General features: G+C 50.3%; 1 protein-coding gene across 1 annotated transcript; it reads left to right on the top strand.

The window, feature by feature from the left end:
* Window positions 1-298: 298 nt before the first annotated feature.
* Window positions 299-21,912, top strand: LOC132575953 (guanylyl cyclase-activating protein 1-like). The gene is made up of 4 exons (XM_060244642.1): window positions 299-582; window positions 14,043-14,192; window positions 16,224-16,314; window positions 21,730-21,912. The coding sequence occupies exons 1-4, from the start codon at window positions 385-387 to the stop codon at window positions 21,855-21,857; spliced, it is 567 nt and encodes a 188-aa protein (XP_060100625.1). The 5' UTR covers window positions 299-384; the 3' UTR covers window positions 21,858-21,912.
* The last annotated feature ends 1,395 nt before the right edge of the window (window positions 21,913-23,307 follow it).

The raw sequence follows: 23,307 nt of genomic DNA, 5'->3' as shown, positions 1-23,307 counted from the left end.
GCCGTGATCCTGGGCATCATGATAGATGCCGTGTCAAGACAGACAACTCCCCCGTGAAGGAGGCCGGGTCACGGGCCGGGGTCCGATTAATCCTCCTGTCCCTTCTGAGCTGGCTCCCAAAATAGCCACCTTTTCCTGGATTACCCTTTCCCCTTCTTCCCCGAAAGGCTGCTTATTATATCTTGGAGGCTTTAAGGCTTCTAAATCGGTCCCTGATCAGATTAGGGGGCCGTAATTGGCTTGGCCCAGACCTGCTCCTCTTCCCCTCCTCCCCTCCAGGATGCGAAGGCCTGCTTGGGGAGAGCAGAAGGAAGCTGGAACCCGGTCCTGTAAGACCCACCCGCGGGAGACCGTGAGCGCCCAGGGCTCCCGCCACCGTGCAGCATGGGGGGCAACAACAACAGCACCCTGGACGACCTGCAGACGGTGGAGATCCACCACTGGTACAAGAAGTTCATGACGGAGTGTCCCTCCGGGCAGCTGACGGAACATGAATTCAAGCAGTTCTTTGGGCTCCGGGGTCTGGACCGAGAGGCGAACAAGTACATCGAGCAGATGTTTCGCACCTTCGATATGAACAAGGTATGGCCGGGCTCTTCCCGGGGAGGGCTTTGGCTCAGGGGTAGAGCATCTGTTTGGCATGCTGAAGGCCCCAGGTTCAATCCCCGGCATCTCCAATTGAAAAGGACCAGGCAATAGGTGGGGTGAAAGACCGCACGTGAGACCCACGAAAGCTGCTGCTGGTCTGAATAGACAATGCTATAAACCACTGGTCTGATTCAGTAGAAGGTAGCTTCATAGAATCATAGAGTTGGAAGGGACCTCCAGGGTCATCTAGTCCAACCCCCTGCACAATGCAGGAAACTCACAAACACCTCCCCCTGAAGTCACAGGATCCTCATTGCTGTCAGATGGCCATTTAGCCTCTGTTCAAAAACCTCCAAGGAAGGAGTGCCCACCACCTCCTCTTTCACTGAAGAATTGCTCTGATTAGAATCCTAGAATCATAGCATTGGAAGGGACCTACAGGGTCATCTAGTCCAACTCCCTGCACAATGCAGGGAACTCACAAACCCCTCCCCCTAAATTCACAGAATCCTCATTGCTGTCAGATGGCCATCTAGCCTCTGCTTAAAAACCTCCAAGGAAGGAGAGCCCACCACCTACTGTTCCACTGAGGAACTGCTCTGATTAGAATCCTAGAATCATAGCATTGGAAGGGACCTGCAGGGTCATCTAGTCCAATCCCCTGCACAATGCAGGAAACTCACAAAGACCTCCCCCTAAATTCACAGGATTCTCATTGCTGATGGCCATCTAGCCTCAGTTTAAAAACCTCCAAGGAATGAGAGCCCACCACCTCCCAAGGAGGAAGCCTGTTCCACTGAGGAACCGCTCTTTTGATTTAATTTCAACCCACTGGTTCTGATCCTACCTTCTGGGCCCACAGAAAACAATTCCGCACCATACTCTGTGTGACAGCCCTTCAAGTGCTTGAAGAAGGTGATCACATCACCTCTCAGCCACCTCCTCTCATGGTTAAGGAGGTGGCCATAGCTCAGTGGTAGGGCATCTGCTTGGCATGCAGAAGGTCCCAGGTTCAATCCCTGGCATCTCCCGTTAAAAGGTCCAGGCAGGAGGTGATAGGAAAGATCTCAGCCTGAGACCCTGGAGAGCCCCTGCCGGTCACAGTAGACAATACCAACTTTGAAGGACCCAGGATGTGATTCGGTGTGAGGCAGCTTCATCCGTTCAGCTGAAATCAGTTAAAAACGTGTCTGCTCAGGGGTGAGTCACCAAAGAAAATGCGGAGAGGTGTGTGATAGTCTAAGAGATGCAAAGGTAGCATGTTGGTGCTTCTAATGGTTCTCCAGAATGTACGCTAATTTTCTGCCTTGAGGTGAGATTTGGAATTCTGTAGGCTTCAAGGATGGTTCTGCTGGAATGGAGGAAAGCTGACTATAGAGGATGCTCATTGGCTAGCTAGAATGATATCGACTCCCCACCACAATCGGAGCAGTTTTAACATGTTCAGAAATATGGATCCAAAAGAAGAAGAAGAAGGTGAAGAAGATATTGGATTTATATCCTGCCCTCCACTCCGAAGAGTCTCAGAGCGACTCACAATCTCCTTTACCTTCCTCCCCCCACAACAGACACCCTGTGAGGTGGGTGGGGCTGAGAGGGCTCTCACAGCAGCTGCCCTTTCAAGGACAACCTCTGCCAGAGCTATGGCTGACCCAAGGGCATTCCGGCAGCTGCAAGTGGAGGAATGGGGAATCAAACCCGGTTCTCCCAGATGAGAGTCCGCACACTTAACCATTACACCAAAATGGCTCTCCAGAAGAAGAAGAAGATATTGAATTTTTCCCCCTCCCTCCACTCTGAATCTCAGAGCGGCTCACAATCTCCTTTACCTTCCTCCCCCGCAATAAGCATCCTGTGAGGTGGGTGGGGCTGAGAGAGCTCTGACAGAAGCTCCCCTTTCAAGGACAGCTCTGCAAGAGTGATGGCTGACCCAAGGCCACCCCAGCAGCTGCAAGTGGAGGAGTGGGGGAATCAAACCTGGTTCTCCCAGATAAGAGTCCACAACCACTACACCAGAAAGTCCTAAAAGAATATACATATGCCTATGGGAGCTCCATTGAAAAAGAAGATGAGCTGTGCAAGAGTCCAGCAGCTGTTCTCTGCTTCAGCAAATTACACTTTAAAGTCTCAGGGGGCCAAATGGCTTCAGGCTCCATTTCAGAGAGGTTTTGTCAGAAGAACTTTTTGATGGATTGCACCCTATATATATGTGAACTGAAGAATAGTAGGAAAAAGCAAACAAAACAAAAATTCATTCCCCGTAATGGGCTTAAGGCAGTTCTTCCCAGCTGGGGGGCTTTGGATCGGTCCAGGTTCTCTCAGAGCTCTCTCAGCCCCATCTGCCTCACAGGTTGTCACTTGTGGAAAGAGGAAGGGAAGGAGACTGTAAGTCGCACTGAGACTTCTTTGAGTAGTGTGTGGGGTATAAAACCAACTCTTATCTGGGACAAACAGGTTTGATTCCCCACTCCTCACTCACACCTGCTGGAATGGCCTTGGGTGAGCCATAGCTCTCGCAAGAGTTGTCCTTGAAAGAGCAGCTGCTGTGAGAGCTCTCTCAGCCTCACCCACCTCACAGGGTGTCCGTATAGGAGATTGTGAGCCGCTCTAAGACTCTGAGATTCGGGATATAAATCCAATATCATCATCTTATTATTATTATCTTTTTCTTTTCCAGTAGGGTATAATGCTATATAAGAGCCCCGTGGCGCAGAGTGGTAAAGCTGCAGTATTGCAGTCGGAGCCCTCTGCACACGACCTGAGTTTGATCCCAGCGGAAGCTGGTTTCAGGTAGCCGGCTCAAGGCTTGACTTCCAAGCCTTCCATCCTTCCGAGGCCGGTAAAATGAGTCTCTATCTTGCTGGGGGGAAAGCATAGATGACTTGGGAAGGCAAACCACCCCGTAAAAAGTCTGCCATGAAAATGTTGTGAAAGCAACATCACCCCAAAGTCAAAGACAACTGTAACGTCGACAGGGGATTACCTTTTTTTAAATAATGCTTCTAAAGCAGCCATTTTCTCCAGGGGAACAGATCTCTTGAATTCCCAGAGATCTCCAGGCTGCACCTGGAGGATGGCAACCCTCATGGATAATTTCAAAGGGTGGGATCACACTACACTAAACAATGTGTTTTGCAACTGGATTTCTGCTATTCTTGCACAGTAAAAATCCAGTTGCAAAACGCATTATTTAGCGTAGTGTGAATGTACCCATACAGGAGAAGGTGGATCTTAAGGGATACTATTAAATTAAGAGTTGGAGGTTATAAGGCTTCTTCTTCAGTCCTCCGCATGCAGCCAACTGAGTGACCTTGGGCTAGTCTCCATTTTCTCAGAGCTCTCTCAGCCCCACCTGCCTCACAGGGTGTCTGTTGTGGAAAGGGGAAGCGAAAGGAAATTGTAAGCCACTCTGAGACTCCAAGTGGAGGGCAGGGTACGAATCCAATCTCTTCTTTTTCTTTTGTTGTTTCATTTGTAAAAGGTGTTGCAGATTCAACAGAAGTATAGTGTATAGAAGTATAGATATCAACAGAAGTATAATGTCCAGATCACATGAAGTGATGGTATCGCTTTACTCTCCTCTGGTAAGACCTCACCTGGAGTCTTGTGTTCAGTACTGGGCACCACATTTTAAGAAGGATAGAGACAAGTTGGAACGGGTCCAGAGGAGGGCGACGAAGATGGTGAGGGGTCTGGAGACCAAGTCCTATGAGGAAAGGTTGAAGGAGCTGGGCATGTTTAGCCTGGAGAGGAGGCGGATGTTTGAGAGCTTCAAGACATGAACATCAGATGGAGGGAGGGAGGAAGGAAGGAAGGATGGGGAGGAGGGAGGGAGTAGATGGGGAGGGAGGAGGGAAGAAGAAGATGATGATATTGGATTTATATCCTTCACTCCACTCCAAATCTCAGAGTCTCCAAATCTCAGTCACAATCTCTTTGTACCTCCCCCGCCCCACCCACAACAGACACCCTGTGAGGTGAGTGGGGCTGCCCTTTCAAGGACAACTCCTGCGATAGCTACGGCTGACCCCAGGCCATTCCAGCAGGTGCAAGTGGAGGAGTGGGGAATCAAACCCGGTTGTCCCAGATAAGAGTCCGCGCACTTAACACGACACCAAACTGGCTCTCTAAGAAGGAAGGGAGGGAGAGAAGGAAGGAAGGAAGGAAGGAAGGAAGGAAGGAAGGAAGGAAGGAAGGAAGGAAGGAAGGAAGGAAGGAAGGAAGGAAGGAAGGAGGGTGGGAGGGAGGGAGGGAAGGAGGGTGGGAGGGAGGGAGGGAGGGAGGGAGAGAAGTAAGGAAGATGGTGAGGAGGAAGGGAGAGGTGGAAAGAAAGCAACTTTAAATGCATTCTCCAAGCCAGTCAACAGGATGGTGGGGCTTGAAAAGCTATGCAATATGAATGAAACAGCCACAGTTTGGCCACCCGTGATATATACAGAAGAATAAAACCGACATGGCATCATACTGCAGTCTAACCTCTGATGGCGGATGTGGGGAGGGGGGCAGCTGATTGGCCAAATCCTTGCTGTCCTCAACCATATGCTGGGCAAAGCATCTCTGCCTTACAGGCCCCAGGGAAGGGTAACAAGCCCCACAGGGCTCTTATGTCCCATTTTAGACATGAATCCTGGAATGGGCCCAGTTTGCCAGTTTGGGGAGTCTTGGAACATAGAGGGTGGGTGGGCTTCTGGGTGGATTTGTTCTTCCCTGCAATACCCTCCTCTGTGGTCCATGCATTTGTAGCAGGGTTGCCAACCTCCAGTTAGTGGCTGGAGGTATCCAGGGATTACGACTGATCTCCAGGTGACAGAGATTACATAGTTCCCGTGGAGAAAATGGCTGCTTGGGAGGGGAGACTCTGTGGCAATGTGCCCCATGGAAGTTCCTCCTTTCCTCAAACCCCGCCCTCCCAGGCTGCACCTCCCAAATCTCCAGGAATTTCCCAACCCAGAGGTGGCAAACCTCAGTTGTGGCGCTCTGCATTCCAGATCATGTGGACTGCTTTCCGGGCTGCAAGTTCTTCCCCAGTTTGGTGTAGTGGTAAGGTATGCGGACTCTTATCTGGGAGAATCGGGTTTGATTCCCCACTCCTTCATCTGTTCCTGCTGGAATGGCTGTCGGTCAACCATAGCTCTGGCAGAGGTTGTCCTTGAACGGGCAGCTGCTGGGAGAGCTCTCTCAGCCCCACCCACCTCACAGAGTGTCTGTTGTGGGGGGAAGAAGATATAGGAGATTGTGAGCCATAGAAATAGAAAAATTCCCATAGAAAATCATGGAGAATTGATCCGCTGGTATCTGGGGCTCTGGGGGGGGGGCTGTTTTTTGGGGATAGAAGCACCAAATTTTCAGTAAAGCATCTAGTGCCACTCCCCAAAACGCCCCCCCAAGTTTCAAAAAGATTGGACCAGGGGGTCCAATTCTATGAGCCCCAAAAGAAGGTGCCCCATCCTACATTATTTCCTATGGAAAGAAGGCATTGAAAAGGTGTGCCGTCCCTTTAAATGTGATGGCCAGAACTCCCTTTGGAGTACAATTATGCTTGTCACAGCCTTGCTCCTGGCTTCGCCCCTAATGTCTCCTGGCTCCACCCCCAAAGCCTGCTGGCTCCACCCCCAAAGTCCCCAGATATTTCTTGAATTGGACTTGGCAACCCTACCTCAGCTGGTATAACAGCTAGATGAAAAAGAAAACGTTTTCAGCCCAAACTCTGAGATGATGGTCACGTTATTGCCCAACGATCCTGAATCCGAAACAAACTGGCATCTCATCCCTGTGGATTTCTGTCTTTAAGAGGTAGACAGACTCCATTTTGAAAATCCATGCCTGTTGCGGACGATGAAGCCTGAGGAATCACGAGGCAAGCATAAGGCGCTATTTTATACAGGCCCCACATGGACTTTCCCCATCATACTCTCTGGCTGGTGTGATCCTGAATAATGTAACCACGTTCACTTCCCAAAGAGGAAAATGTGCCAACGTTTCAACTTATACATTCTTTCAGGGTTTGGTACAACAGGCTAACCTCCAGGTAGTGTCTGGCGATAGTACTGTGTACAATTCTGGTCACCGCACCTAAAAAAAAATATATTACAGCACTAGAAAAAGTGCAGAAAAGGGCAACTAGAAGGATTCAAGGGTTGGAACTCTTTCCCTGTGAAGAAAGGTTAAAGCGCTTGGGGCTCTTTAGCTTGGGGAAACGTCGACTGCGGGGTGACATGAGAGAGGTTTACAAGATTCTGCATGGGATGGAGAAAGTAGAGAAAGAAGTCCTTTTCTCCCTTTTTCACAATACAAGAACTCATGGACATTCAATGAATTGCTGAGCAGTCGAGTTAAAACTGATAAAAGGAAGTCTTTCTTCACCCAAAGGGTGATTCACACGTGGAATTCACTGCCACAGGAGGTGGTGGCGGCTACAAGCATAGCCAGCTTCAAGAGGGGATTGGATAAACATCTGGAGCAGAGGTCCATCAGTGGTTCTAAGCCACAACGTATTGTTGGAACTCTCTGTCCGGGGCAGTGATGCTCTGTATTCCTGGTGCTGGGGGGGGGGAAGCACAGTGGGAGGGCTTCTAGCCCCACTAGTGGACCTCCTGATGGCACCTGGTGTTTTTTTGGGCACTGTGTGACACAGAGTGTTGGACTGGATGGGCCACTGACCTGATCCAACATGGCTTCTCTTATGTGACACAGAGTGTTGGACTGGATGGGCCACTGACCTGATCCAACATGGCTTCTCTTATCCTGAAATTATGACTAATCTCCAGAGAGATCAGTTCCCACCTGGGGAAAATAGAGCAAAGTGGAAGCCCACTGGCATCTTTACAGGGCTGGATGAACAATTAGGTCAAGTAGGCATTGGCCTATGGGCCCCCATGTAGGGTTGCCAATCCCCAGGTGGGGGCAGGGGATCCCCCGGTTTGGAGGTGCTCCCCCGCTTCAGGGTCATCAGAAAGCGGGGGGAGGGGAGGGAAATGTCTGCTGGGAACTCTGTTATACCCTATGGAGATTTATTCCCATAGAAAATAATGGAGAATTGATCCGCGGGTATCTGGGACTCCGGGGGGGGGTTGTTTTTTGAGGTAGAGGCACCAAATTTTCACTACAGCATCTAGTACCTCTCCCCAAAATATCCCCCAAGTTTCAAAACGATTGGACCAGGGGGTCCAATTCTATGAGCCCCAAAAGAAGGTGCCCCTATCCTTCATTATTTCCTACAGAAGGAAGGCATTGAAAAGGTGTGCCGTCCCTTTAAATGTGATGGCCAGAACTCCCTTTGGAGTTCCATGATGCTTGTCATAGCCTTGATCTTGGCTCCACCCCCAGTGTCTCTCCTGGCTCCACCCCCAAAGTCCCCAGATATTTCTTAAATTGGACTTGGCAATCCTACCCCCATGCCTTTATGGGGCCCCCGGCCAGTTCCCCCCTTCCCATTTCTTCCCTGCTTGCAGCCCTCCCAGTCTGCACACACAGCCAGCAACTGAGCTGCTCTTTGCCCGACTTGCCTGGTGCAGCTGCTGCTGGCGTCATTGCCAAGTTTGTCTCTCTTTGCCTCTCCTCCGCAGCTTTGTCAAAGGGGGCTTTGGAGAAGGGGCCTGCAGGCTGCAGGGGGGCCCGTGGGATGAGGGCTCTGACTCTGAGATACTTTGCAAGGAGTTCCCGAGATTTTGACTGCCTGGGGCAGGGGTGGCCAACAGTAGCTCTCCAGATGTTTTTTACCGACAACTCCCATCAGCCCCAGCCAGCATGGCTGATGACTGGAGCTGATGGGAGTTGTAGGCAAAAAAATCTGGAGAGCTACCGTTGGCCACCCCTGGTGTAGGGGCCTCCACAGGGTTTAATCTGGCACTGCACCTTTAAGACCAACAGGTTTAATTCTGGGTATAAGCTTTCGTGCTTCAGACTAACATGGAGATTCACCTGGATCTACCTGGGGGAAACGGCTCCTTTGGAACTCCTCAATGAGTTCTCTCCCCTCCCTTCACCTCCACCCTCCCCTCTGCCCAGCCCTCCAAGCTCCAGGAATTTCCCGACCTGTAGTTGGCAACCCTAGGCTACAGGGAAAGGGTGTGGTTCCCCTCCTGCAAAGTTAGTTTTGAAGCCCTTAGCCTTTGATATGGCTTTGAACATATGATTCATTGCAGCATTCGCGTTAGCTTCCGAAAGACCCTCCAGCAGAATTGGAACAGTCTACAGGAGGCCAGAGATGTTGCAGTGCCAAGCCCAATTCAAGAAATATCTGGGGACTTTGGGGGTGGAGCCAGGAGACATTAGGGGTGGAGCCAAGATCAAGGCTGTGACAAGCATCATTGCACTCCAAAAGGAGTTCTGGCCATCACATTTAAAGGGACACCACACCAATCCCTTCCTTCCATAGGAAATAATGAAGGATAGGAACACCTTCTTTTGGGGCTCACAGAATTGGGAGAGGCACTAGATGCTATACTGAAAATTTGGTGCCTCTACCCCAAAAAACAGCCCCCCCAGAGCCCCATATACCCGTGGATCAATTCTCCATGAGTTTCTATGGGAATAAATCTCTATAGGGAATAATAGAGTTCCCAGCAGACATTTCCCTCCCCTCCCCCCTCTTTCTGATGACCCTGAAGCAGGGGGAGGGTCTCCAAATCGGGGGATCCCCTGTCCCCACCTGGGGATTGGCAACCCTAGTTTGGTGCCTGATTCTGAACTATAGAAGCAGCTTTCCAAACTCTTTTTCCAAAAAAATCTAGCAGTCCTTGATCACTCTATAGGGTTGCCAACTCTAGGCTGGGAGATTCCTGGAGACTGGGCGGGGGGTGAAGCCTGGAAAAGGCCTCCGTGGGGTTTAGCACCATTAAGGAAAGGAAAAGGAAAGGTCCCCTGTGCAAGCACCAGTTATTTCCGACTCTGGGGTAACGTTGCTTTCACAATGTTTTCACGGCAGACTTTTTACGGGGTGGTTTGCCATTGCCTTCCCTGGTCATCTATAGTTTCCCCCCAGCAAGCTGGGGACTCATTTTACTGACCTCGGAAGGATGGAAGGCTGAGTCAACCTCGAGCCGGCTACCTGAATCCAGCTTCCGCCAGAATCAAACTCAGGTCGGAAGCAGAGAGTTCAGACCACAGTACTGCAGTACTGCTGCTTTACCACTCTGCGCCACAGGGCCGCAGCACCATGAAGTCCACCCTCCAAATGAGCCAATTCCTCCCATTTTTGTTGGCTGGAGCTAATTCCAGGAGATCTCCAGGCCTCACCTGGAGGCTGGCAAGACTGACTTGTTATGCACTTTGGCCCGCAATCCACTCCTCTCCCGCACGTGAGGAGACCAACATGGCGGTAAGACCCACATTATATAAACGCCCCACCTTGGGGGGATTAGCTTCGGAGGGCCGGAAGGCCAGCTCCTCACCCCAGCTTAAAGCGCTCTGAGCTTGCTCACAGGTCAAGACAGAGTTCTGGGGTCAGCTGCTCTCCCTTTGGGCCAGCCGCCGAGGAAGGCGGGCAGTCACTCTGGGTGGTGCCAATCCCGCTGAAGCTGAAGGAACTGGCTACGTTTAACCCAGAGAAAAGAAGATTAATGTGGCAAGGCCAACAGCAGAGGGACTCTCGCTTCCAGTAGTGAGACTCACTGCATGGCAGGGTTTGCCAGGTCCGATTCAAGAAATGTCTGGGTTATAGTGCTGATGCTCTGACAGAACGTACTCAAGAAAAATTTACTGCGTTCTGGTTCCAAATAGTGGAACATCTCACCAAACATGATATTCTCCCCCCAAAAACCATTTTTTTTTTATCATGATGTGTTCTATTTCTAATATGTTCTGGGTTCACTCTCTCTCCTCTGGTCTGAATACAAAAACTGTGAGTTCTAATTTGTTGAGTTTGATGAACTGGATTCCTTAATAGAATATCGGGACAGTTGTTTGTGCATTCCTGCAGTAGAATCAGTCGACAGAATGTATTTTCACTGGATGCTCCTCAGTATAATTGTACGACTGCTCCTTGGTTCTCTGTTTTATGGATGACTCTTTCTTTTTCTTGCTGGTTTTTTTTAAAAATTTGTTTATTATCTCCTCACTAAGGCTGCATTATTTGAGGTGACAGATTACAGCGTTCTTTACTGTAAACTGAAATCCTGTTAATAAAAATCTGATTAATTAAAGGGAAAAAAAGAAATATCTGGGGACTTTGGGGGTAGAGCCAGGAGACTTTGGGGGTGGAGCAAGTGTGTGACATGCATCATTGAACTCCAAAGGGACCGCACGTCATTGAAAGGGACCGCACACCTTTTTAAATGCCTTCCTTCCATAGGAAATAATGAAGGATAGGGGCACCTTCTTTTGGGGCTCATAGAATTGGACCCCCTGGTCCAATCTTTTTGAAACTTGGGGGACATTTTGGGGAGAGGCACTGGATGCTGTGCTACAAATGTGGTGCGCCTACCTCAAAAACAGCCCCCCCCCAGAACCGCAGATATTTGTGGATCAATTCTCAATTATATCCGATGGGATATTGGTCTCCTTAGGGAATAACGGAGTGCCCAGCTGACCTTTCCCTTTCTGATGACCCTGAAGGGGGGGGGCTCCAAACCGGGGAATTCCCCTGGCTCCGCCTGGAGATTCAAAAAACAAAAAACAAAAATCCCCGCGTGAACCAGCTTCTATATCGAATGGCATAACAAGAAAAAACATTCATATATAAATAATTGTATTTAACCCACATACATTGCTTTCATCCAAACAACCATAATACCCAGTCCTTTGAACAAAAGGAAGCATTTACGCCAAGAGTTCTTTTCCTTTATATGGTAAAATTGTCCAGCTTTTCCATGTAATCCTGGTGTGATATTCCAAATGATGAATGTCTCTCAATGGATGCAGCCAAATGTTCAAAGAGGAAAGGGACAAGGCTGTACTGATACCCGTGTTTCGCTGAAGCTTTTTCAAGCTATAAAAGACCTCTTGGCAGAGTCTTCTTCAAGCTGCAATAAACCTCTTGGTAGAGAGCATATTCAAGCTGGAATAGACCTCTTCGCAAAGAGCTTCTTCAAGCTGCAATACATCTCTTAGCAAATGCTTAAAGCAAAGGCAATCATAGCCCAAATGTTTTCTAACTGAACACCCAAAGGTGTTTTTTGAAAATTTGGCTCTTATCTGGGAGAACCGGGTTTGATTCCCCAGTCCTCCACTTGCAGCTGCTGGAATGGCCTTGGGTCAGCCGTAGCTCTCTTATCTGGGAGAACCGGGTTTGATTCCCCAGTCCTCCACTTGCAGCTGCTGGAATGGCCTTGGGTCAGCCAGAGCTCTCTTATCTGGGAGAACCGGGTTTGATTCCCCACTCCTCCACTTGCACCTGCTGGAATGGTCTTGGGTCAGCCAGAGCTCTCTTATCTGGGAGAACCGGGTTTGATTCCCCACTCCTCCACCTGCAGCTGCTGGAATGGCCTTGGGTCAGCCAGAGCTCTCTTATCTGGGAGAACCGGGTTTGATTCCCCACTTCTCCACCTGCAGCTGCTGGAATGGCCTTGGGTCAGCCAGAGCTCTCTTATCTGGGAGAACCAGGTTTGATTCCCCCCTCCTCCATTTGCACCTGCTGAAATGGCTTTGGGTCAGCCAGAGCTCTCTTATCTGGGAGAACCGGGTTTGATTCCCCCCTCCTCCACTTGCACCTGCTGAAATGGCTTTGGGTCAGCCATAGCTCTCTTATCTGGGAGAACCGGGTTTGATTCCCCCCTCCTCCACTTGCACCTGCTGCAATGGCCTTGGGTCAGCCAGAGCTCTCTTATCTGGGAGAACCAGGTTTCATTCCCCCCTCCTCCACTTGCACCTGCTGCAATGGCCTTGGGTCAGCCAGAGCTCTCTTATCTGGGAGAACCGGGTTTGATTCCTCCCTCCTCCACTTGCAGCTGCTGCAATGGCCTTGGGTCAGCCAGAGCTCTCTTATCTGGGAGAACCGGGTTTCATTCCCCCCTCCTCCACTTGCACCTGCTGGAATGGCCTTGGGTCAGCCAGAGCTCTCTTATCTGGGAGAACCGGGTTTCATTCCCCCCTCCTCCACTTGCACCTGCTGGAATGGCCTTGGGTCAGCCAGAGCTATTGCAGGACTTGTCCTTGAAAGGGCAGGTGCTGTGAGAGCCCTATCAGCCCCACCTACCCCACAGGTGGGGCGAGAAGATATAGGAGACTGTAAGCTGCTCTGAGTCTCTGATTCAGGGAGAAGGGCAGGGTATAAATCTGCAATTCTTCTTCTTCTTTAGGGATCCTTTAGCCTGGAGCTGGGAACCCTACATGTGTCTGGAGTTCTCCTGGAATGACAACTGATCTCCAGATGGCAGAGCTCTGTTGCTGACGAGAAAATTGCCACCTTGGAAGGTGGATACTGCAGCATGATTAACACCCCCAACGGTCCCTCCCCACTGCCCCATACTTCAAAATATCCAGGAATTCTCTAGCCTGGAGTTGGCAACCCTACTGAGAGTAATTGCACGCATGGTTCTCTGTGAGCTGCAGAGTGAGTGCCACTTGTTTGTGAGCTTAGCCAAAGGCCCTCCCCTTAGAAGCATAGAGTTGGAAGGGACCTCCAGGGTCATCTAGTCCAACCCCCTGCGCAATGCAGGAAACTCACAAACCCCTCCCCCTAAATTCACAGGATCTTCATTGCTGTCAGGTGGCCATCTAGCCTCTGTTGAAAAACCTCCAAGGAAGGGGAGCCCACCACCTCCCAAGGAGGAAGCCTGTTCCACTGAGGAACCTCTCTAACAGTCATAGAATCATAGAATCCTAGAGTTGGAAGGGACCTCCAGGGTCATCTAGTCCAACCCCCTGCACCATGCAGGAAACTCACAAACACCTCCCCCTAAATTCACAGGATCTTCATTGCTGTCAGTTGGCCATCTAGCCTCTGTTGAAAAACCTCCAAGGAAGGAGAGCCCACCACCTCCCAAGGAGGAAGCCTGTTCCACTGAGGAACCGCTCTAACAGTCAGGAAGTTCTTCCTCATGTTGAGCCGGTAACTCTTTTGATTTAATTTCAACCCATTAGTTCAGGTCCTACCTTCTGGGGCCACAGAAAACAATTCCACACCATCCTCTATAGGACAGCCCTTCAAGGACTTGAAGATGGTGATCCTATCACCTCTCAGCTGCCTCTTCTCCAGGCTAAACACACCCAGCTCCTTCAACCTTTCCTCATAGGACTTGGTCTCCAGACCCCTCACCATCTTTGTTGCCCTCCTCTGGACCCGTTCCAGCTTGTCTATATCATTCTTAAAATGTGGTGCCCCAAACTGAACACAAGTCTCCATTTGAGGTCTTACCAGAGCAGAGTAAAGCGATACCATCACATCACGTGATCTGGACACTAGACTTCTGTTGATACAGCCCCAAATTGCATTTGCCTTTTTAGTTACTGCATCACACTGTTGGCTCATGTTCTCGATATCTTGGCTGGACCCTGAACATCCTTTGCCTCCGCAGGATGGCTACATCGACTTCATGGAGTACGTGGCCGCCCTCAGCTTGGTCTTGCGGGGGAAGATGGAACAGAAGCTTCGCTGGTATTTCAAGCTCTACGATCAGGACGGCAATGGCTGCATTGACCGGCAAGAACTGCTCAACATCATTAAGGTAAAGGAAGGCTCTTCTCCCACCCCCCCCCCACCCTCTGGGGGATGGCTGCATGGGTGGGATGGGAGTTTGAAAGGTGTCTGAATGGCACACTGCACCTGCTCACCCAGAGCCCCCCTCCCAACCACCCAGGCAAGCAGTGTTCCCTCTAAGCTGTGGAGTCTTGTGAGCAAAAATTCTACTTTGTGAGCTCCTGGCATTAAAGTGGTGAGCCGCTGCATCAATTAGTTTGCTCGGGGCCATTTTTCCTGAGCTAAGACAGATGGTGACTGTAGCCATGAAATTAAAAGACATTTGCTCCTTGGGAGGGCAGCTATGGTGAACCTGGGCAGTATAATAAAAAGTAGAGACATCACCCTGCCAACAAAAGTCCGTATAGTCAAAGCGATGGTATTCCCAGTGGTAATGTATGGCTGTGAGAGCTGGACCATAAGGAAGGCCGAGCACAGAAGAATAGATGCTTTTGAGCTGTGGTGCTGGAGAAGAATCTTGAGAGTCCCTTGGACTGCAAGAAGATCCAGTCAGTCAGTCCTAAAGGAAATCAACCCAGACTGTTCCCTGGAAGGTCAGATGCTGAAGCTGAAACTCAAATACTTCGGCCACCAAATGAGAAGGGAGCACTCCCTGGAGAAGACTCTTGAGAGTCCCTTGGACTGCAAGAAGATCCAATCAGTCAGTCCTAAGGGAAATCAACCCAGACTGTTCCCTGGAAGGTCAGATGCTGAAGCTGAAGCTCAAATACTGTGGCCACCCAATGAGAAGGGAGCACTCCCTGGAGAAGACCCGGATGCTGGGAAAGACAGAAGGCAAAAGAAGAAGGGGACGGGAAAAGAGGAGATGGCTGGACAGCATTTCTGATATAACCAACAAATTTGAGCAGACTTCGGAGGATGGTGGAAGACAGGAGGGCCTGGCGGGACTTTGTCCAGGGGGTTGCAAAGAGTCGGACTCGACTGTGCGACTGAACAGCAACAACAACAAGACAAAAATGTGTGAGCTGGAGGCTAAAAAAACTGTGAGCTAGCTCACACTAACTGAGCTTAAAGGGAACACTGCCGGCAAGTGGTGTGACGATGCAGTCTGCATGTGCTTCGAGCAGGGGTGGGGAACCTTTTTTCTCCCAAGGGCCATATGGATATTTATAACATCATTCGCGGGCCATAAAAAATTATCAGCTTAAAAAACAGTACTCCGCCAAGGGAGAACGATTCAGGCCAGTAAAATGAATGCAAATAATTGTTTTTCATGTGAAGAGAACCTAATCTGGCCCACACACACACACGCGGCCCGCCGCCCTAGGCAAATGCATAGGCCCAGGGCATTTTTGTAGAAAAACCCAGCAGGAACTCCGTAGCATATTAGACCACATCCCCTAATATTAGCATATTAGGTCACACCCTCATTAGCATATTAGGCCACACCTTCTTGGATAATCAAGTGCAAACTGAACTGTGGCAGCAACTTTTCCAGGCCCTGCAGCAATTCTGGCTGGCCAGCCAGGCCCCAGGGAGGCTGCCGCACAGTATATCTGGGGCCTGTGATCCCTGCCTGGCCCTGGGGAGGCTGCTGCACTGCGCGGCTGGGCCCCACGATCCTCACTGGCCAGCCAGGCCCCAGGGAGGCTGCCACGTGGCTCGGTTCAGCCCAGCAATCCCCGAGAGCCACACCAAGTGACCTCGAGGGCCACATACGGCCCTCGGGATGGAGGTTCCCCACCCCTGGCCTAGAGGCATGTTTGACCGTCAGGGGTTCAACCTTTCCGTCGGAAAAAGGGAGTCCTGCCCCAGAGGACTTATGGCTTTTCAAGGTTGGTGCGGGACAGGGAATACCCCAGTTCTCCACGGAGCTGCTCTTTGTGCAGGCGGCTGGTGGGCCTTTGCTGCTCCCAGCTGAGCCTGGATTTTTACAAAAGACGATCGTTCTTTCGGGCCCATTTGTTTATGTTTCCGCAGGGCTGTTCCGCACCACGCGGGGAAGGGTGGATTAGCAATCTGAATAAATAAGTGATTCTTAAAAACCCTTCCTTTGCAGGCGATCCGTGCCATCAACGGAGGCAACCATGAGATGAGCGCTCAGGAATTCACCAACCGTGTCTTTGACGCGATCGACCTCAACGGCGACGGTGAGACCCCTGGAGAGGGCTGCCAAGTCCAATTCAAGAAATATCTGGGGACTTTGGGGGTGGAGCCAGGAGACATTGGGGTGGAGCCAGGAGCAATCATGTGACAAGCGTAATTGAACTCCAAAGGGAGTTTTGGCTATTGCATTTCAAGGGACACGTTTTAAATGCCTTCCTTCCATAGGAAATAATGGATAGGGGCACCTTCTTTGGGGGCTCATAGAATTGGACCCCCTGGTCCAATCTTTTTGAAACTTAGGGAGTATTTTGGGGCGAGCCACTGGATACTATACTGAAAATTTGGTGCCTCTACCTCAAAAAACAGGGCCCCCAGAGCCCCAGATACTCGTGGATCAATTCTCCATTATTTTCTATGGGAATAAATCTCCATAGGGAATAATAGAGTTCCCAGCAGACATTTCCCTCCCCTCCCCCCGCTTTCTGATGACCCTGAAGCGGGGGAGGGTCTCCAAACCGGGGAATCCCCTGTCCCCACCTGGGGATTGGCAACCCTATCCCTGGAGCCTCTTCCACCCTGTGACCCCTCCCCACTCTGGGATCTCCATATGTCCCCTGCTTCTTCTTTTGTTTCCGCATGGCACCCATGGTTCTCAGCCTCCTGCTTGCCCCCTTGAGGGTCCCAGATTCGAGTCTCCGAAAAGTAAAATCATTTGGCCAGGCAGCCCCGAGCAGCATCTCTGGCTTTTCCGTTTCGTTATTTGTGCTGCGTGCAAACATGGCGCAAGTCGCGCAGAAAGTAGAAGAGAACTTTTACAAATGTATCTATCTGAAGCAGATCTGAGAAGGGGGAAGATCTGTTGGTGAGAGGGCTAAGCACACAAAGGGAACTCTGCACTAGCTGCCCTGTCGGGAAATGTTCACTCAACCCTAACAGAGAATCCGGATGATGTTATCTGCCCGTGGCAGTTCCGTGTTATCCGTGTCGTTCTCCTGCTTTTTTCAAGTCAGATTTGCGGCAAGATTAAAGAAAACAAAAATATTAAGCAGAGTTCTATGCCGGCAAAGTGAAATGTAGAAAAGTGAAATGTAGGGGAGGGATGGTGGCTCAGTGGCAGAGCATCTGCTTGGTAAGCAGAAGGTCCCAGGTTCAATCCCCGGCGTCTCCAACTAAAAAGGGTCCAGGCAAAGTGGCATGAAAAACATCAGCTGGAGACCCTGGAGAGCCGCTGCCAGTCTGAGTAGACAATACTGGCTTTGATGGACCCAGGAGGGACTGATTCTGTAGACGGCAGCTTCACAGGTTCATATATGTTGAGGAAGAATGGTGGCTCAGTGTGAGAGCATCTGCTTGGGAAGCAGAAGGTCCCAGGTTCAGTCCTCGGCATCTCCAACTCAAAAGGGCCCAGGCAAGTAGGTGTGAAAAGCCTCAGCTTGAGACCCTGGAGAGCCGCTGCCAGTCTGAGGAGACGACTGACTTGGATGAACCCAAGGGGGTCTGATTCAGTAGAAGGCAGCTTCATGGGAAAGGGCTGTGTAGCTTAGTGGTAGAGCATCTGCTTGGTAAGCAGAAGGTCCCAGGTTCAATCCCCGGCATCTCCAACTAAAAAGGGTCCAGGCAAAGTGGCATGAAAAACATCAGCTGGAGACCCTGGAGAGCCGCTGCCAGTCTGAGTAGACAATATTGGCTTTGATGGACCCAGGAGGGTCTGATTCTGTAGACGGCAGCTTCACAGGTTCATATATGTTGAGGAAGGATGGTGGCTCAGTGTGAGAGCATCTGCTTGGGAAGCAGAAGATCCCACGTTCAGTCCTCGGCATCTCCAACTCAAAAGGGCCCAGGCAAGTATGTGTGAAAAACCTCAGCTTGAGACCCTGGAGAGCTGCTGCCAGTCTGAAGAGATGACTGACTTGGATGAACCCAGGGGGGTCTGATTCAGTAGAAGGCAGCTTCATGGGAAAGGGCTGTGTAGCTTAGTGGTAGAGCATCTGCTTGGTAAGCAGAAGGTCCCAGGTTCAATCCTCAGCATCTACAACTAAAAAAGGTCCAGGCAAAAAGATGTGAAAAACCTCAGCCTGAGACCCTGGAGAGCTGCTGCCAGTCTGAGAAGACAATACTGACTTGGACAGACCGAGGGTCTGATTCAGTAGAAGGCAGCTTCATATATTTATATTCATATATATATTTAGTACAATCTGTACGCATTACTGGATTTTTTATGGGGAATTTAGCCTCATCCAGGGCTTTTCTTGTAGCAGGAGCTCCTTTGCATATCAGGCCGCACCTCCCTGATGTAGCCAATCCTCCTGGAGCTTACAGCAGGCCCTGTAAGAAGAGCCCTGTAAGCTCCAGGAGGATTGGCTACATCAGGGGTGTGTGGCCTAATAGGCAAAGGAGTTCCTGCTACAAAGAAAGTCTCGGCCTCATCTGTAGCCAGCCCTGGATAGCGCAATCTTATCGGATCTTGGAAGCTAAGCACAGGCAACCCTGGTTAGTATTTGGATGGGACACCCAGAGTTGCTATACGGCAGGGGTGGCCAACGGTAGCTCTCCAGATGTGTTTTGCCTACAACTCCCATCAGCCCCAGCCAGCAAGGCCAATGGCTGGGGCTGATGGGAGTTGTAGGCAAACAACATCTGGAGAGCTCCCGTTGGTCACCCCTGCTATACGGAGGCAGGCAACGGCAAACCACCTCTGAACCTCTGTTGCCGGAGACAAGTCCTCCATCCCTCTGGAACAGTCCTTGTACTCAGAGTTCCACACCGTCACGGCCTCCTGCTTCTCCGTTCTCCGTTTCCCCTTCCTGGAACTATTTTCCTTTTCCAAAAAAACAGTGCAGTGCTGGAAACCGCCGGACCGTATTTGGGTCAGCGACCCGCGTTTTGAAGTAAACAAATTTCCCCTTTTCTCAGTTCACTTCTGGTTAAAGTTCACCAAAGTGGTAGGCGAGGGAGAGTTCAGGCCGAAAGACGGGACTAAGGAAGAGCGGGAAAGCCGAGGCCCGTGTTTTGCACGCCGAAAGTGGGGGATTTCTGAGTCCGGTTCCCAGCAGCCTGGCCTATGAGAGACTCTCTGCCACACTCCTCTCTGGCCACGAATCCTCCCTCCCAAACATCTGATGTTCATGTCTTGCAGCTCTCAAACTTCTGACATTTATACTGTGGGTAGGGCTGCCAAGTCCAATTCAAGAAATATCCGGGGACTTTGGGGGTGGAGCCAGGAGACATTGGAGGCGGAGCCAAGATCAAGGCTGTGACAAGCATAATTGAACTCCAAAGGGAGTTCTGGCCATCACATTTAAAGGGACGGCACACCTTTTCAATTCCTTCCTTCCATAGGAAATAATGGATAGGGGCACCTTCTTTTGGGGCTCACAGAATTGGACCCCCTGGTCCAATCTTTTTGAAACTTGAGGGGTATTTTGGGGAGAGGCACTAGATGCTATACTGAAAATTTGGTGCCTCTACCCCAAATAACAGCCCCCCCAGAGTCCCAGATATCCGTGGATCAATTCTCCATTATTTTCTATGGGAATAAGTCTCCATAGGGAATAATAGAGTTCCCAGCAAACATTTCCCTCCCCTCCCCCCGCTTTCTGATGACCCTGAAGCGGGGGGAGGGCCTCCAAACCGGGGGATCCCCTGCCCCCACCTGGGGATTGGCAACCCTAACTGTGGGGCTCTAACGTTAAGCAAGTTTGGCCACCTCTATTTTATATGCTTCTTCCTTCCTGGAATTTCTACCTAGATCCCCCTTCCACAAGTAATTCCTAGGGTTGCCGGGGCTAACTCAAGAAATACCTGGGGGCTTTGGGGGTGGAGCCAGGAGCAAGGGTGTGAGAAGCACAGTTGAACTCTGAAGTGAGTTTTGGCAATCACGTTTAAAGGGACTGCATGCCTTTCAAATGTCTTCCCTGCATTTATTTATTTATTTATTTATACTTATATCCCGCCCTTCTCACCGAAGTGTCTCAGGGCGGCTTACAACATTGTAATTTACATAACTTCAGTTTAAAAACATTTACAAATAAGTTAAAACCATAATTAATAAAACAGAATAAGAATAAAACCAGCGGTCTGTAGATGCATTTTTGTTCCATCCGGAAGATATTCTCATTGTCAGTTAGATGTTATAGGCCTGCTGGAAGAGGGCTGTCTTACAGGTCCTGCGGAACTGCCCTAGGTCCCGCAGGGCCCGCACCTCCTCCAGCAGCTGGTTCCACCAGTAAGGTGCCGTTATTGAGAAGGCCCGATCCCTGGTGGATTTTAGACGGGCCTCCTTTGGCCCGGGGATTACCAGCAGGTTTAGTGAACCCGATCGTAGTACTCTCTGGGGAACGTGTGGGGAGAGACGGTCCCTAAGGTAGGCAAGTCCTAGGCCATTTGGAAATACTGAAGGATAGGGGCACTTTCTTTTGGGGGCTCATCGAATTGGATCCCTGGACCAATTTTTTGAAAGTTGGGAGATGTTTTGAGGAGTGGCACTGGATGCTATGCTGAAAATATGGTTCTTGTACCTCAAAAAACAGCCCCACCCAGAGCACCAAATACCTATGAATTGATTCTCCATTATACCCTATGGGGACCAGTCTCCATCGGGTATAATGGAATGCCCAATGGACATTCAAACCCCTTCCCTAAAGCAAGGGGGCTTCCAAACTGGGGGATCCCCTGCGCCCAAATGGAGATTGCAACCAAATGAAACAAACCACTCTGTGAGAAATGCTATTACAAAAAAATAATTCATACAAGGACAAGAGTGCATTTCAGCAGCCTCATAATTTTACATACTGCATGTGCATGTTTATGCACATATACACACCACTCTGCAAATAGTCCAAAACGCAATTAACTTGCTGACTGATGGAGACAGCAGCATTCTGATTATGCATGAATTTGTGAAAGAACTGAACATTGTGAATATTTTCTACACATACACCGCAAGTTTTGCAAGATGCTCCCTGGAGGAAGGACCTGGCGGTCCGAAACAGGCTTTACTCTGCTAGCAGTCCGTTGGAGCTCTTTTATGGAGTTATGATGTTTTGGACTATTTGCACAATGGTGTATATATGTGCATAAATATACACATGTGGTATGTAAAATTATGAGGTTGCTGAAATGCACTCTTTTTCTTGTATGGATTATATTTTGTAATAGCATTTTTCACAGAGTGGTTTGTTTCATTTGGTTGCAACTTCATTCCTCTGTGTAGCCTATTGTGTATTTTCACCCAACTGGGGATTTGCAACCCTAGTAATGCCCCCAAATATCCAGAAATTTCCTACCCCAGATCTGGCGACCTTCTTGGGCTGCCCTTTTGGAATACAATTGGAATGGAAGCCCCCCTTGCTCTGGAGTGGGGAGGCTAGGTAGTGGGGCTGTTTTTATGCCTTTGACCCATTTCTCTCTCCCTCCACCCCCACCCCATTTATTTATTTATTTATTTTACATCTTCACAGGTGAGCTTTCCCTGGAGGAGTTTGTGGAAGGGGCAAAGAAAGATAAGGAGTTTATGGAAGTGATGATGAAGAGTCTGGATTTGACCCACATCGTCGCCATGATCAACGCCCGGCGGCGCAGCGTCTGACAGCCGGGGCAGGGGCCGAGTTTTGCAGAAGAAACAGTGGACGCTGCAGGGAAGGGAGTGAACAGATGAAGAAGCGAGACCCTGAAGGAGAAAGAGGGGGCGTTTGTGGGGAAAACGCTTCCACACCTCAAGTATGTCTGAACAATCCACGGACATCTTTTTGCAGAGCACTTTCTTCCTGAACATAAGAACATCAGAAGAGCCCTGCTGGATCAGCCCAGTGGCCCATCTAGTCCAGCACCCCATTGCACACGGCGGCCAACCAGTTCCTCTGGACAGCCAACAGCAGGGCAGAGAGACCTTCCCCTGATAAGCACATCAGAAGAGCCCTGCTGGATCAGACCAGGGAGGGTCCATCCAGTCCAGCATCCTGTCTCACAGAGAAGCCAACCAGTTCTCTCTGGAGGGCCAACAACAGGGCATAGAGGCCGAGGCCTTCATAAGAAGAGCCCGGCTGGGTCAGACCAGTGAGGCTCCATCTAGTCCAGCCTCCTGTCTCACACAGTGGCCAGCCAGTTCCTCTGGAGGGCCAACAATAGGGCAGAGAGGCTGAGGCCTTCATAAGAACATCAGAAGAGCCCTGCCGGATCAGACCAGTGGCTCACCCCATCCAGCCTCCTGTCTCACACAGGGGCCAACCAGTTCCTCTGGAAGGCCAACAACCAGCTGGATGTAGTGGCCCAGGCCTTTCCCTGATGTTGCCGCCACATCATGCATTGTGATCCGGCCCTCTTTGATAAACTTGAGTAGATAACAAGTCCCGTCCCACGGCTGTGGGTTGGACTAGATGCCCTTCTGATTCCTCCTGATTTGATGAATCCTGCTCACAGTGAGATTGTTCTGTGTGTGGAAGCGCAGCTCTTAGATTCTGCTAGCCAGGCAGAGGGACTGGTGGAGATACTTCCCTCACCCCTTCTGTCCCCTTGCTTTGAGGCTCTTGTCTTTAGAGTAGTAGTTCCCGGAGCAAGGGAAGGTATCGTTCTTAGATCCACTGTGTACCAAGGCTTCTCCATGGCAGCAAGATGCATCTTTGGCTGTGTTACCTGACTTTGCTAAAGATCGCCTCTCTGATTCTCACGGGTAACATCCCAGGACCATGCAAATTCCAAAGGCTACCCTGACCGCAAAGGAAGGCAAGACATGTGTCTCTGGAAGCAGACGTTGGTGCCATTACGGGGGGCCAAGTGGGAGACACCCTAACTTGGAAGGCCCAATCGCATGAGACCTCAGAAGATAAGCACGGCCAGCTCTTGTTAGGACTTGGATGGGAGACCAGTAAAGAAGTCCAAGGTTGCTAGGCAGAAGCAGGCAAGGGCAAACCACCTCTGAAGGTCTCTTGCCTTGACCAGGATAGCCCAGGATAGCCCAATCTCAGAAGCTAAGCGGGGTTAGGACTTGGATGGGAGACCAGTAAAGAAGTCCAGGGTTGCTAGGCAGAGGCAGGCAAGGG

This window comes from Heteronotia binoei, chromosome 8, assembly GCF_032191835.1.
Source record: "Heteronotia binoei isolate CCM8104 ecotype False Entrance Well chromosome 8, APGP_CSIRO_Hbin_v1, whole genome shotgun sequence".
In the NCBI taxonomy this organism is placed as follows: domain Eukaryota; kingdom Metazoa; phylum Chordata; class Lepidosauria; order Squamata; family Gekkonidae; genus Heteronotia; species Heteronotia binoei.
The sequence above is the reverse complement of the archived record's forward strand: the minus strand, read 5'-3'. Positions and strand labels throughout refer to the sequence as shown.